Source organism: Andrographis paniculata, unplaced genomic scaffold, assembly GCF_009805555.1.
Source record: "Andrographis paniculata isolate CXL003 unplaced genomic scaffold, ASM980555v1 Contig86END, whole genome shotgun sequence".
In the NCBI taxonomy this organism is placed as follows: Eukaryota; Viridiplantae; Streptophyta; class Magnoliopsida; order Lamiales; family Acanthaceae; genus Andrographis; species Andrographis paniculata.
The window spans coordinates 2,787,078-2,801,510 of NW_026137624.1; the positions used below are offsets into that span (position 1 = coordinate 2,787,078).

Genomic DNA, 14,433 nt, shown 5'->3' on the forward strand with positions numbered 1-14,433 from the left:
GCTGTTGCTTTATTTTATTAGTCCTTACATTCCACATAAATTATTTAATTTCTTTTTTTTTCCACATAATTTATCATTTTTAATATATATAATTATACATTTTAATTACATTACATTTTAAATTTCATAATTTATAATTTATAATTTTTTTAATTTTAATTATATTAGTTAATTATCTTAGTATTAATCTATATTTTTTTTTATTATTAATATACTTATCAATTATACTTTACTTAAATTATATTGTTCGCAGTAACTTGGACAATTTATCCGGAATGGATGAAAAGTTTTATTATTATTATTATTACTTTTATTATTATTATATATTTACTATCTCATTCTTTAGGTTTTGTATTAGTTCATGTGGTTTTGTAAACAATTTTTTTTTCTTTTTTGAAAGATACAAAAATAAAATAAAATACTCTCTCTGTTCATTAAAATTAGCCTATTTGGACTCGACACGAAAATGAAGAAAAATAAATATTTTATTGAAAAAGTAATAAATAGTTAAGGGTATTTTTGGAAATTTAGTTAAAAAGTAAATGAATAAAGATAATGTAATAAAGTTAATGGTATTTGTTGTAAATAAGTGTCGAATAAAGGGTAATAATTAAAAAAGAAAGTGAGAATAAATTTGGCGGGATTTTTTGTTGTTGTTTGTTACTGAGAATCGTAAATATACTATTAAAATATTTAATTGTATTATTTTTATAAATATTTTGTAGAAAAAATAATAAATTATTGTTGAAAAGAGTGATTACTATTTTGCTAAAGTAAATAAATCTAAAATCTCATTCAAAATATTTATCATTATCAACAACTAAATTCAATTTATGTCTTTATTGTTAGTATTTTCTTTTAGGAGAATTTTATGTATTGTTTAGATTAAAAATTTTATAGTTACCTTAATTAACTATTTAATGTAGTAAATATTTTATAAACTTACGCCCAAAAGAAAGTGAATTTATTCCATTTAAGGGACGGCATCGGTGTTTTTACTTGTAAGATTATAGTTTTTGGTTTTGATTTTGAACAGTAGAAAATTTTGAATGTAAAATTAAATTTTAGTGTAATCAAATAAATAAAAAATAAATGTTTAATTTGATTTTTTTTTCTCTAAAAAAAAAAAAATCAAATAGTAAAATCATGCAAAAAAAAATTCCTCAAGACAGAACCTGTATTTTACATGTTAGATTTGTTTTTAGTTTGCTTGTGTTGATATTGCTAATCTAACTGTTAATCAATTAGTGGATATTGCATGCGCATAATAATAATAATAATAATAGTAAAGCTAAAGTAAGCATGTATAACAAAGCGGGGACAAACTTGGCACTAAAGTATGGGAATGAATCATGATTCATGATTAATCTTCGAGTTAGCCTTACTTATAGCCGTTGTTAGATATAAGAGACGGATATATCATATGACATCTATGATGATCTAACACAGTCAGCCTTCTTCTTCATCTTCTTCTTTTCATTGGTTTGCTATTATCAATCTGGTAGAAACATGTTTTTATCTTTCTTTGTAACAATGGAGCAACACAAAATGAAGAACATGCCCACTGCCCACTACACACACAACACTACACTGTGCTACTGAACTGATACTGTTTTTTTCTCTGTCTCTTGGTTCCTATGGAAAGCATGAATAATAGTAATAATAATATTCCCCATTGCGGCCACTCACTTGCTGCAAATAAGCAGAGGAGCTTCTTCTCGGATTCCTCCTCCTCCGATGTTGTCTTCACTTCTCACAAGTCTGTCTACGACGATGCATTCATGGCGGCCCCCCCAAAGTTGGACTTGGGCCGTTCCACCCTCGCCCCTCGCCTCCAAGACTATTCCGAGATTTTTGGCGCTCTTCACACCCCCTCCTCCTCCTCGTCTATTCCTTTACTCCATCTCGACGGTGATTCATTTTCTGACGCTTTTACTAATTATACTGAGGTTTTCGGAGGTATTAAAGGCTTTCCATTCACTCACTCTTTTGAGGATTTCTTCGGGCAGTTCGGCGGTGAATATGATTCTTCCGATGAGCAATGGTACATTACGTTACATTACATGCCGATTAGATATTCGCTGTTTTGTTCTTCTGAGTTCCTTTGCTTGCACTACTTGCGCGTTCTTGCTTGTAGTTGATTTAATATGCAATTATTAAAGCATTTGAATCGAAAGGGGTTGCTGGATGAATTGGTATGAAAGGAACCTGATGCTGGATTTCATTCTTTCTGGTCATTTGGTTAACTAATAGTTTAGGATTTAGGTTTCCGCATTGCTTCAACGTACGTGATTGAAAGTTTTCTATAACACCACCCCTCCCTCCATGGAAATAGTTTTCTATAACCTTCTAATAGGATTGAAAGTTGAGTTGGGATTATCTTCCATGGAAAGAAATTGATATGTACTGGTCTAATTGCGATGGTTTTTTGTTGTTATGTATGTCATAGGAGTCCAGCAGAAAGTGACTCTGTGTCAGATGAGTTAGATCCTCGTGGTGGCTCTGATAACACTTGTAGGTTATCAGATGGTGAAGCTCACTGCTTACAAGAAGGTAATAACGAGTTCAATGAAATTTTTAACTCATCTAGTCTGAGATATATGAGAACAGTGTCAAATGGATCCCCTCATGTTAATATTACTGCTGTTTCTCCACAAATTTCCTCTGAATATAAAGGTGATGTTTCATGGCGTGTGGAGGATAAGCACTGCCCGATGCATGTTGTCGAACATCTTGAGGAAACTGAAGAATTTGGTGAAAGAGTTGATGAAACAAAAAACATCAAGTATATCTTGTTGAATACCTTTCATGGTGGCTTTGATCCTCAAGTAAATGATTTCAACTCCCTAGAGAATCAAGGACATCCTGCCTGGGATAAACCATTTGTCACTGTATCAGATATCAGCCTAAGAACCAAGCCTTCACAGTTGCCACCTCCTTTGAGACCTCCACCAGCCTTAGTTAAACTCAAGGATTCTATTGGGAAAGTGGAGTCTGATAGTTCGTCTAGTTTGTTTGCCATTAAACAGGATGATGGAGAATTTTCTGAGGATGTTAAAGCCAAGCATCAAAGTGAGGAAGACTCCATTTCGAGAGGGGACATGTGTAGCATTAAATCTGTGTGTATGAGCAGTGATGAGGATGAATTATTTTGTTTACAAGGAAAAGTAGCCACAGGCTCTGCACCTATTATTGAAGATGGAATAGGATCAACAAATAGCAAAGAACAAACTTTGAAGTCCTGTGAACTGCCTTCTTTTAACCATATTATCGATAGGTCTGTTGGGAATGCTGCACAGAGGAAAGCAACAGAAAATATTGGGGTTATTGAAACCAAAATAAACAGGCAGGCATTTGATATGGTTGGGGATTGCAATACTTTGATGCAACACGTGACTCAAGATAACTGTAGGCATCAGATATCACCTGACCATGCGGAATTTAACCAGAAGGATAACAATAAGAGACCTTTAGAGTTAGAAGAGGCTTCTGAAAGGAAACCAACAGTAAGATATCAACAGACTAGATGGGATGAAGAAAATGGATTGCCTGAAATGACTGGAGAGTATTGCATTTCAAACTGCAAGCAGCAAAAGGAAAACCAATACACAAGGTCGAACAGTAGATTATTCGGTAAACTGAGTGGTAATTTAAGTGAGACTGAAGAATACGGCCAACAGCTTGGGGAAAGTGAAATTTTACGAATAAATACATTGAGGGTGGAACGGCAGAAAAGATCTGAGGATGTGGAAGGAGAAGAAACTTCGGAGAGGGTGAAGAGGATACCAGTAACTGAAGAAATAGAGAAACAATGCACTGAGGTCTCAGAAAATGATTATGATAGAAAATTGGAGACTGCTGAAATTAAGGAGAGCAAGATACTCATTGAAGAAGATAAGGATGATGGGGAGAGTTTCAATAACTCATATAGAATTTTGAGTAATGAGCAAAGCTTACGGGGAGTTGAGGAAGGCAACAAGTTGCAAATGGAGGCTTGTAAAACTAAAGTGAATGAGATACCTACAGAGGTTGTTGAACAAGCTGAAAATGACAAAGAACACAAGTTGGTTCATACAAGTGAGGTATTTAAAAGGAGAAGAGATGGTCCTGAAAACATATATAATGAAAGGTATACAGATATTGAGAAAAAAGCAGGTAATGAGGAAACTTTTTTTGAATCAGAAGGCACTTGGAACATTAGTACAGATGCTTGTGTGCAAGCAAAACTAATTGGAACCATTGAAGAAAATGAGCCAGTTGAGAGTAATGAGTATGAAAGAGTACTCAAAATAGATTTGAGTGATCAACCTTTCAATGATGTGGATCAATTAAATATTCTTTCTGGTGGATGTAAGCTTCCTAAAGTAATAGAGGAGGGTATGTTCTCTGTGAAGCATGATTCTATTCAAATTATGGGATTAAACCAAACAGAATCTTCTGAGGGATGTAAGGAGTTGAGAACTGGATCTAGCTGTAACATCTATGATGCTGAAGCGGTAGTGGATGATACGTTGGGAACGGACATTAATAGGTATGATTCACATGATGGAAACACTTGTATCCTATCAAGCAGTGTCATGGATTTACATAATTCACCTGAGAAGATGACAGATTCAAGTCTTAATGAAAGCAGGGGATTTTCATGTGTTGTCCCAGATAACAGATGCTCAGAGCTGAAATATGGTCTTAAGGCTGAAAGCATAACATCTACTAAGGATGAAAGATCCGGAAACACAAAAGGAACTCAAATTGTCAACAAAAAGGAAGATACTGAAGATACTTTCACTCGATGTCAGGAGATCAGAAACTCTCTCATATATAGAAGTAATGTAGAAGATGCTCCATTCATCTTTGGACCAAGTGAGAATCCATTGTATTCAATAAAATCTGCTAAAAGCCAAAGGATCGAAATGAAAGACAAGAATATCAAAGACAACCTTGCTAACCAAAAATATAGGGAAACAATGACAAGGGAAAGTGATTCAAAAAATGATCATATGAGAAAAGTAGAAGAAGAAAGAGAGCGAGAAAGGGAAAGAGAAAAGGACCGGATGACTGTTGATAAAACAGCTCTTCAAGCTCATGAAAGATCATATCCTGAAGCTCGTAAAAGGACAGAAAGAGCTGCAATTGATAGAACTGCTGCAGAAGTAAGGTTTCGGGCAGCAGACACTTATGAAAGACTAGAGAAGTCATCAATAGTGGTGAGGCTCAGGACTGAGAGAGCTACTCATGAGAGAGCAACTGCAGAGGCTCGGCTGCAAGCTGTTAAAAAATATAGTGCTCAGGATCGTGGATCTGAAACCCATGATCATGCAGAAAAGTATGGGGCTGATAGGTTTTCTGCTTCTTTAAGATCTGGCTACACTAGACAAAGCTCCTTGACTTCTGTGAGTAGCTTCATTGCCTTTATTTGACACCCAAGGTCAATTGACAATTTAATGGAGTTTTGTTGGGTGTATGCCAGGATTTTCGCTTCCGAAGTACTTCAAACATGAATGTTTTGCAGCATTCATATTCTTCAGCACATTTTGGTATGCAAATCTATCTTTTAAACTTGTTTTAATTATGAGTTTACCTTCTTTAATGTTTGATTCGTTACTTTATAGTCTTTTAAGGATTCATTAATATGAAAATTCTATATTGCTTCTAAAGTCTTCCCCTTAGCTTACACTTGTTGGAACTTGATAGGGACTGAAGGTGAATCACCCGAGAGATGCAAGGCTCGTTTAGAAAGATACAAGCGAACAGAAGAACGAGCAGTATTTGCCTTCTTTTTATCTCTGTGATAGTTTCATGTTGAATTAATTCATCCCTGTCAAAAATGTCAAACTTGTTGGCATGTTTCAGGCAAATGCGTTGGCTGAGAAAAATAGGCGTGATCTTCTTGCTCAGAAGGAAAGAGAAGAGAGGAATGTATGAGCAACTCCCTCATGCTTTTTTCTTTGATTTTCTTATTATTATCCAAGCTTGTGTTGTATCACACATCTGCAGAGAGTTGCTGAAGTTTTGGATGCTGAAGTCAAGAGATGGTCAATTGGAAAAGAAGGAAACCTTCGGGCACTGCTTTCAACCTTGCAATATGTATATTTTCTGCTTCTTCCATCTCTTTGTTAAAATTAACAACTACTTATAACCGATTTATTGTTTATAAATTTTCCAGCAGAAAACGATTTCATCATGTGAAATTGTCAGAATTTAACATTTTTCATTTAAAGATTAATAAGTTTTTAACTGTTATGTAGTTCTAGTTCTCATTTAGTTTCCACATACTTTCATTAAAAGGAATCTATTAAGCAAATTTGTTTTTCATGATCAATCTTTTTGTTTTTCACTGAATGCTTCTAATTTTGCCAAAGCTGCCCACACATTTTTGCCTTTGAAACCATGAACATCTACTTATTCATTCTTACTAATCTTGCTAGTACTTGGCTGATGAAAAGGGGATAGATTGTTAGTTGTGTGTTGTACATTAATTATACTTTATTTTCCATTGCTTAGAGGTGATGACTAGGTTGATTTGGTTAGGTGTTGTCCTTACAGACCAACTTACAACATGACTGAACTACACGTAAACTTATTTTGTTTTCTTGCTAAAGAGGCTAATGAGTTAGATTTATTTTAGTCTCGATAATAAACATTGTTAGATTAAAATCAATTCATCAATCTAGTTCGGTGTTTGATAAATCAGCACAATTGTCATATAGAAGCTGAGTGTTCATTATATGCTTTTCACAGATCCTTGGGCCAGATAGCGGCTGGCAACCAGTTCCTTTAACTGAAGTTATAACTTCTGCTGCTGTCAAAAAAAGTTACAGGAAAGCAACTCTTTGTGTCCACCCTGACAAATTACAACAGCGGGGAGCGACAATTCAACAGAAGTACATATCTGAGAAGGTTTTTGATCTTTTAAAGGTTAGTGGCTATTAAATTTTTTGCTTCATATTTTGATAGTTTATTTCAGTTGCCCTTGAGTTCAATAAGATATAAAGTTTGATGCGCAATTGAAATGAGCAATATATGTTACTAGAGTGACTAGTGAATAATGAGCAATTTAATCTCTTTTCAGCATTCCTGGAGCTGAAAAGTATATGCAGAAACTAAAATAAAATCAAGAGAATGCAAGAATTTAATGCAGGAAAGTAATAAACTCAAACTTCCAGAATTTAAAGACATGTAAACCACATGGAGTTGAATACAAAGTAGATTCCAGAATTTAAAGACATGTAAACCACATGGAGTTGAATACAAAGTAGATTCTAATAAGGCTACTAGGTTCGGTCGGGGGTTTATGCAAAGTGCACTTGAAGAGTAGCGGTTGTAGGTTCTCATGTTCTAAAAAAAAAAAAAAAAGTAAAGATCCTAATAGATAAAAGACAAAAAATAGTAAAAATTTTGAGAACAAAGGACTAGATTTTGGGTATCTTCGTGTGATCATTTTTGTCCCTCAAACCATTCCTTATAAATCTTGTATGGGCTAATTGATTTACTCTTAGAATTTAGGATGTTTGTTCTTTTAACTTTCCCATCATTTGGCGAGGGAGACTCCTATATTTTCATCCATTTGACCACTTCTCCATGGCCTTCTTTATCATTTGAGCTTCTTGTGATTTCCTTCTCTGGATTGTACAACTGGGCCTCCCTTATAGTATTTTGGATTGATCTTTTTTCTTGACATTCTTGAGTTGAGGCCTGTGTGAGAAATTAGGTTTGTTTCACTAACTTAAAAATTACAATAGTACTTACATTACACATGTATATACACATAATCTATATTGAGTTATAGGCCCACAATGTAATTAAATACTAATATATATATATCTAACATAATATATAACACCCCCTCAAGTTGGTACATAGATATTGATCATGCCTAATTTGTTATATAGATATTTGAGGCGAGGGCTAGATAAGACTTTGGTTAGTAGATGATGTGGAGCAAGGTGTCGGGGTGGCAGAGCCACGACCGTTACTGGTCTATAGCGACAACGTCGCAGCTAGCGGGCTGGGTCGGCAGTGGTTTAGTTATTTATCCCTATTATTATATTATTTGTATTGCCTTGTTTTATTAGTTGTGGGCCTAATTGTTGGGCTTAGGGTTAATCGTTACTTAAGAATGTGATGAAGACATTGAGAGGGGATTTTTTAATTATTGAGAAAAATAAGAGGAGCCTTCTGGCTATTGGGCAAACGCGTCGCGTTTGTTTTTCTTCCAGTGCCAACAATTGGTGCAGTGAGTGTGGACACTCACCCGGGATGACGAACACACGCAATGAATAGAGATTTGAGGATTTGGAGAATAGGCAGGCGGAGATCAGCGCAGAGATGAAGACGTTGGCGGAGAATTAGGCTAAGGTAACCGAGTAGTTGAAGGAGATTGCTCGTACCTTGGCCGGGCTGACGGCTTTTGTCGTTTCCATCGCGGCTGCCTGTTCAGTGACAAATGGAGGTGCGGGGACGTCGACCACCCCGCGACAGCAGGCGGGCGAGGATGTGGTAGACTCAGCCGCGACCGAGACGGGGCGTGAGATTCGGGCTGAAGTGAAGAGGGATCTGACGCCACCATCGTTGCCCTTCTTTGACCGGGTAGATCCGATCGGTTGGTTGGCGAAGGCCAATCAGCAGTTCGAGTTGCACCAGACAACCGAGGAGTCAAAATTGGCGACTGCAATGGAGGCGATGGAGGGATCGACACTTTACTGGTTTTCGTGGGTTCGATCCAGAAAGCCAGATATGACTTGGGTGGAATTTTCTCGGGCTTTTACAAACTGATTCGACGCTCGTTTCAAGGGAAGCCCCTTCGAGAAGTTAGCAGCGGTTGCGCAAATGGGCACAGTGGAGGAATACTCTAACTTGTTCGTTCAGTTGGCCAGTCAGGTTCCGGGGTTGAGTGATGAACATTACTTGAGATACTTTATGAAGGGGTTGTCAGAGGAGGTTCGGGGTTCTCTCCGTCTCCTGCGGCCACCAGATTTGGAGACGGTGATGGACCTAGCAAGAGATGTGGAGTCGAATTTGGCAATTGTGAGTGGGGGCCGAGATTGGAAGGCTAACAGTAGTACGTCCGTGCGGCCTGCTTCTTACGGCCGGCCTACGCCAAGGTAAAGTTTATCCTCCAGGCCAAGACCTAATATGTCTCAGTCGATGGGATCAACAGGGTCGTCAGGCCCAAGACCCCCGCAGCGAATTCATCCAGCGCGGTCAATTTCCGGGGTGCAGTCGGCTGCTCCATCACGATTCTCCCGCATGTCTCATCAAGAGATTGCAGAACTTAGAACGAAAGGTTTATGCTTTCGCTGTAAGTAAACATATATGCCAGGGCATCAATGCCTTATGCAACAACTGAATGTATTGATGGCAGAGGAGGACGAGACGTCAGATCTACGTTGTTTCGAGTTTCACGGTGATCCTGATCAGCAAGGGGGGGGGGGGGGAAACAGCCGTAGTCGTGCCGGAAGAGGGGGAGAAGGAGGAGGTTGTGTTGCCAATGTACTCGATGGCGGGGTTCACCGGGCCGCGGACCTTGCGCTTCATGGGAGGAATACTTGGGCATCGAGTTACGGTGTTGATCGACAGTGGCGCTAGCCATAATTTCATCTCGAGTCCCGTGGTGGCGGAGCTCGATTTGAAGCCTGATGAGTCGAGCCGGTTCGGAGTTCAGCTGGGCGATGGGCGGCGCTTGGAGTCGGTCGGGATATGCCGCAATATTGGGTTGTCAATGGCTGGTCTCGAGTTCAAGGCAGATTTTACGCTTTTCCGCTAGGTGGAGTAGACGTTATCCTTGGGGTAGCGTGGTTGGCGAAACTTGGGGAAGTTAAGACAAACTGGGCCAAATTGACGATTTCATTTGTTTTTGAAGGAAGACGAGTGCAATTGGGGGGAGATCCAGCTCTCTGTAGGGGACCCATTGGGGTCCGTGCGTTGGTTCGAACAGAGGAAACAGAGTTGTTGGTTATGGTAGTATTGGGGGCGCCGCTAGGGGTGCTGGAGCTTGCAGGGGAGGCTATTGTAGATGTTATAGCACAGTTTGAGAGGGTCTTCGGTGAACCAGAGGGGCTGCCCCCGATTCGCAGTATCGAGCACAAGATCGAGTTGGCGCCGGGTTCGGGGCCTGTATCGGTAAGGCCATATCGCTACGGTCAGGTGTAGAAGGACGAGATTGAGCGAATGGTTGCGGACATGCTCCTAGCCGGAATAATCCAACCCAGTGTTGTTGGTTAAGAAGAAGAATGGTAGTTGGCGTTTCTGTGTGGACTATCGAGAGCTCAATAAGGTGACAATGCTGAATAATTACCCTATTCCCGTTATTCAGGAACTGTTAGATGAGCTGTTGGGAGCGGTAATATTTTCAAAGATTGATCTTCGTTCCGGATACCACCAAATTCGAGTAGAAGATCGGGACATCTATAAAATGGCGTTTCACACTCATAGTGGTCACTATGAGTTCCTAGTTATGCCATTTGGGCTGACTAACGCACCGACAACCTTTCAATCCGCTATGAATGATCTTTTCCGACCTTATTTAAGGAAATTTGTGCTGGTATATTTTGATGACATTTTGATTTACAGCAGGTCCTGCCAGCAACATAAGGAGCACTTGAGAGAGGTGCTACAGGTTTTACAAGATAATCCGTATAAGGGGAACATGAAGAAATGCTCATTTGGTTGCTCGAAATTGGAGTATCTAGGTCATGTGATATCAGCAGCAGGGGTAGAGATGGACCCAGAGAAGATACGGGCGGTGGTGGAATGGCCTAGCCCTTGTAGCGTCTGTGACGTTAGAGGATTTTTGGGCCTTACCGGTTATTATCGCCGGTTCGTCCAAGGGTATGGGCAGATCGTACGACCCTTAACAGATTTGTTGAAGAAGACCGCTTCTGTTCCGTTCGCTTGGACAAAAGCGACCGAGGGGGCGTTTCGAGCGTTAAAATTGGCTTTGACAACGGCACCAGTTTTGGCGATGCCAGATTTCCAGAAGCAATTTGTAATTGAGTGTGACGCCTCCGGGTCTGGGATTGGCGCGTGCTTATGCAGGAGAGGCGTCCAATCGCATACTTCAGTAAGTCATTGGCGGAGAAAACCCTTACACGGTCGGCATACGAGATGGAGATAATGGGGTTGGTTTTAGCAGTGCAGCATTGGAGGCCGTATTTGGTGGGTCTCCAGTTTACGGTGAGGACAGATCATAGCAGTCTAAAGCACCTCCTGTCACGGAAGATCGTTATGCCCTCTCAACAAAATTGGGTGGCAAAATTATTGTGTTATGATTTCGTTATCGAGTACAAGCCCGGTGCGGCTAACTCGGCGGCAGATGCGCTCTCTCGGAGGGGGAGTGAAAGCATCTTGTTAGCAGTCAGTAGTTTAAATTGGGGTGAGTTGGCGGATATGCTATCCGAGCAGGCACGTGATAGCTTCGTTCAGAGCGTTGTTGCTGATCTCCGCCGGGATCTGAACAGTCGACCGGGGTTTGAGACAGTCGGTGGAAAGTTGTTCTATAAGGGCCGCGTTGTGTTAGCTTCTTACTCAGTGTGGATTCCAAAACTACTCCAGGAATTCCACGATCCCCCTTTGGGAGGCCATGTAGGAGCTCTACGGACGTATAAAAGGATCGGTTTGAGTGTTTATTGGAGAGGCATGTTCCGGGAAGTGCAGGACTACGTAGCAAAATGCTTGATCTGTCAGAAAGAGAAATACGAGGCTCTAACATCGGCCGGGTTGTTGCAGCCGTTACCGGTTCCGAATCTCATTTGGGAGGATATTTCAATGAATTTCACCACCGCATTGCTGAAATCTCAGGGGTATAACTCGGTGATGGTAGTGGTTAATCGTCTCTCCAAGTATGGTCATTTTATAGCTCTAAAAGGTAATCTCACGGAAAGGTCGGGGCCGAGGCCTTTCTGCGTGAGGTGGTTTGTTTGCATGGAATTCCGCGGTCCATTGTCAGTGACCGAGACCCTTTGTTTGTGAGTGTCTTCTGGAAGGAACTTTTCAAGTTGTCGGAAACTCAGCTCAAGTTTAGTTCTGTGTATCATCCCGAAACAGATGGTCAAACGGAGGTGTTGAATAGGGTGTTAGAGACTTATTTGCATGTTTTGCAGGGGAGCAACCAAAGAGGTGGGTGAACTGGCTGCCCTGGGCGGAATATTCGTACACTACGGAGTTCCAGACGGTAGCAAAATTTACTCCATTTGAAGTTGTGTATAGGCGACCACCCCCTACGCTCCGGAGGTACTTACCAGGTGAGTGTTGCACGGTGGCGGTGGCTGAAATGCTTCAGAGCCGAGATGTGATGTTGACTTGTCTGCATGACAATTTGATGCGAGCGAGGGAGAGAATAGTACGTGCGGCCAACTATCATCGCCGCGATGTCAGCTATGAGATTAGCCACCGGGTGTTCTTGAAGGGGCGTCCCCATCGACAGACGTCGCTAGCCGACAAACACCACAAGCTCGCCGAAAAGTTCTTTAGGCCATTTGAAGTGGTGGCTCGCATTGGCCCTACTGCCTATAAGTTGGGGCTGCCAGAAACCAGTCGTATTCATCTAGTTTTCCATGTTTCGCAGCTTAAGAGAGTGTTTGGTGACCATGCAGTGGAGGCCAGCTTACCAGATTCCTTGGAGTTGCCTGAGGTGCCTGTTTTCGAACCCGAGGCGGTGTTGGCAAGGCGGAGCGTGGAAGAGGCTGGCGGAGGTAGAACAACTGTTGGTACATTAGGTTGGTCGGTCGGAGGAGGACGCGAGGTGGATGAGCAGGCGTGAGTTCCAGCAGCAGTTTCCCTGGTTCAACCTTGGGGACAAGGTTATTTTCGAGGGTAAGGGAGTTGATGTGGAGCAAAGGGTCGGGGTGGCAGAGCCACGACTGTTACTGGTCTACAGCCAACAGCGTCGCAACGAGCAGGCTGGGTCGGCAGTGGTTTAGTTATTTATCCATATTATTATATTATTCGTATTGCCCTGTTTCATTAGTTGTGGGCCTAATTGTTGGGCTTAGGGTTAATCGTTACTTAAGGATTAGATGAAGACATTGAGAGGGGATTTTTTAATTATTAAGAAAAATAAAGAGGAGCCTTCTGGCTATTTGGCAAACGCGTCGCGTTTGATTTTCTTCCCGTGCTAACAGTAGATCTCCAACTTGGTTTCCTGTTTTCACATTACCTGCGACCACTACTCTTTTTTGGATCTTCTTCCTAATAAAATAAAGTCAACTTCAATATGTTTGAACCGTTCATGGAATACAAGATTTGATGCAATGTGAAGAGCTGCCTCATTGTTACACCATAATTGTGTTGGGGCTAAGTTTTAAAACCCACTTTGTCATAAACCGACAAATCCAAATAATCTCTCACATACGGAATGCCCCATCGCTCGATATTTTGACTCAGAACTTAATCTTGATACCACATTTTAGTTCTTGCTTTTCCGCAAAACCAAAATTGCCACTTATAAAAACACAATATCCAGAGGTTGACCTACGATCAACTTTCGAACCCGTCCAGTCAAAGTAAATAAATAAAAAAAACATTCAATGTGATCATGCCCATAGTTTTTGTTTTGGAGTACCCTTTGAATATCTCAAAATTTGTTCCAAAGCCTCCTATGTTGAACTGTAGGTGCACTCGTAAATTGACTTACCATACTTACCAGATACGTTATATCTGGCTGGGTCACAGTGTGATAATTGAATTTACCTACTAATTGTCGATATCTTTAAGGCTCCTCAATGGCTTTTCCTTTATAAATATTTTGATTTGGTGTCATGGGTGCACTAGATAATTTAACTCTAATCTTTCCCGTTTCAGTCAATAAATCAAGAACATATTTTCGATGAGAGGAATATACCATTCTTCTTCCAGAACACTTCAATTCCTAAAAAACATCATAGCTTACCAAAGTCTTTCATTTGGAATTTCAAGTGGATAAATCAAGAACATATTTTTTTACTCGTATCGTTGTCGGTGACAATAATGTCATCCACATACACCACAAGAAGAGTAATGTCCGAATTTGTACAACGATAAAACACCGAATGATCTGATCTGCACTTTATCATCCCAAACTTCTCAATTGCATGGTTTAACTTGTCAAACCATGCCCGAGAGCGTTCCTCAAACCATATAATGATTTAGCAAACGACACAATTTTCCCAACTCCCCTTGAGAAACAAACCTTAGATGTTGCTCTATATACACTTCATCGGCGAGGTTGCGGTGAAAGAAAGCATTCTTCACATTTAATTGCTACAACTACCAATTCTGACGAGTAGCCAAAGAGATCAGTATACGAACTGAAGTCAACTTGATATCTGAGAAAAAATCTCAGAATAGTTCACACCATAAGTTTGAGCATACCCTTTAGCCACAAGGCGTGCCTTGAAGCGAGCAATAGAACTGTCAGAGTTAAATTTAACTGCAAAGACCAACTGATATCCAATCTAT

The 14,433-nt window shown here is 40.3% G+C and overlaps 1 protein-coding gene across 2 annotated transcripts in view; it reads left to right on the forward strand.

Annotated features, from left to right (window-relative positions):
* Positions 1-1,436: 1,436 nt before the first annotated feature.
* Positions 1,437-14,433, forward strand: part of LOC127242262 (auxilin-like protein 1) — a 43,422-nt gene continuing 30,425 nt past the window's right edge. The window contains exons 1-8 of one of the 2 annotated variants that reach the window (XM_051261736.1): positions 1,437-2,044; positions 2,450-2,553; positions 2,677-5,390; positions 5,468-5,534; positions 5,692-5,762; positions 5,851-5,916; positions 5,995-6,084; positions 6,739-6,915. In XM_051261736.1, the coding sequence (XP_051117693.1) occupies positions 1,638-2,044; positions 2,450-2,553; positions 2,677-5,390; positions 5,468-5,534; positions 5,692-5,762; positions 5,851-5,916; positions 5,995-6,084; positions 6,739-6,915 (3,696 nt within the window). In that variant the 5' untranslated portion in view covers positions 1,437-1,637. Of the gene's footprint in view, positions 2,045-2,449; positions 5,391-5,467; positions 5,535-5,691; positions 5,763-5,850; positions 5,917-5,994; positions 6,085-6,738; positions 6,916-14,433 lie in introns of both variants that reach the window. The other variant, XM_051261735.1, reaches the window with a different exon arrangement.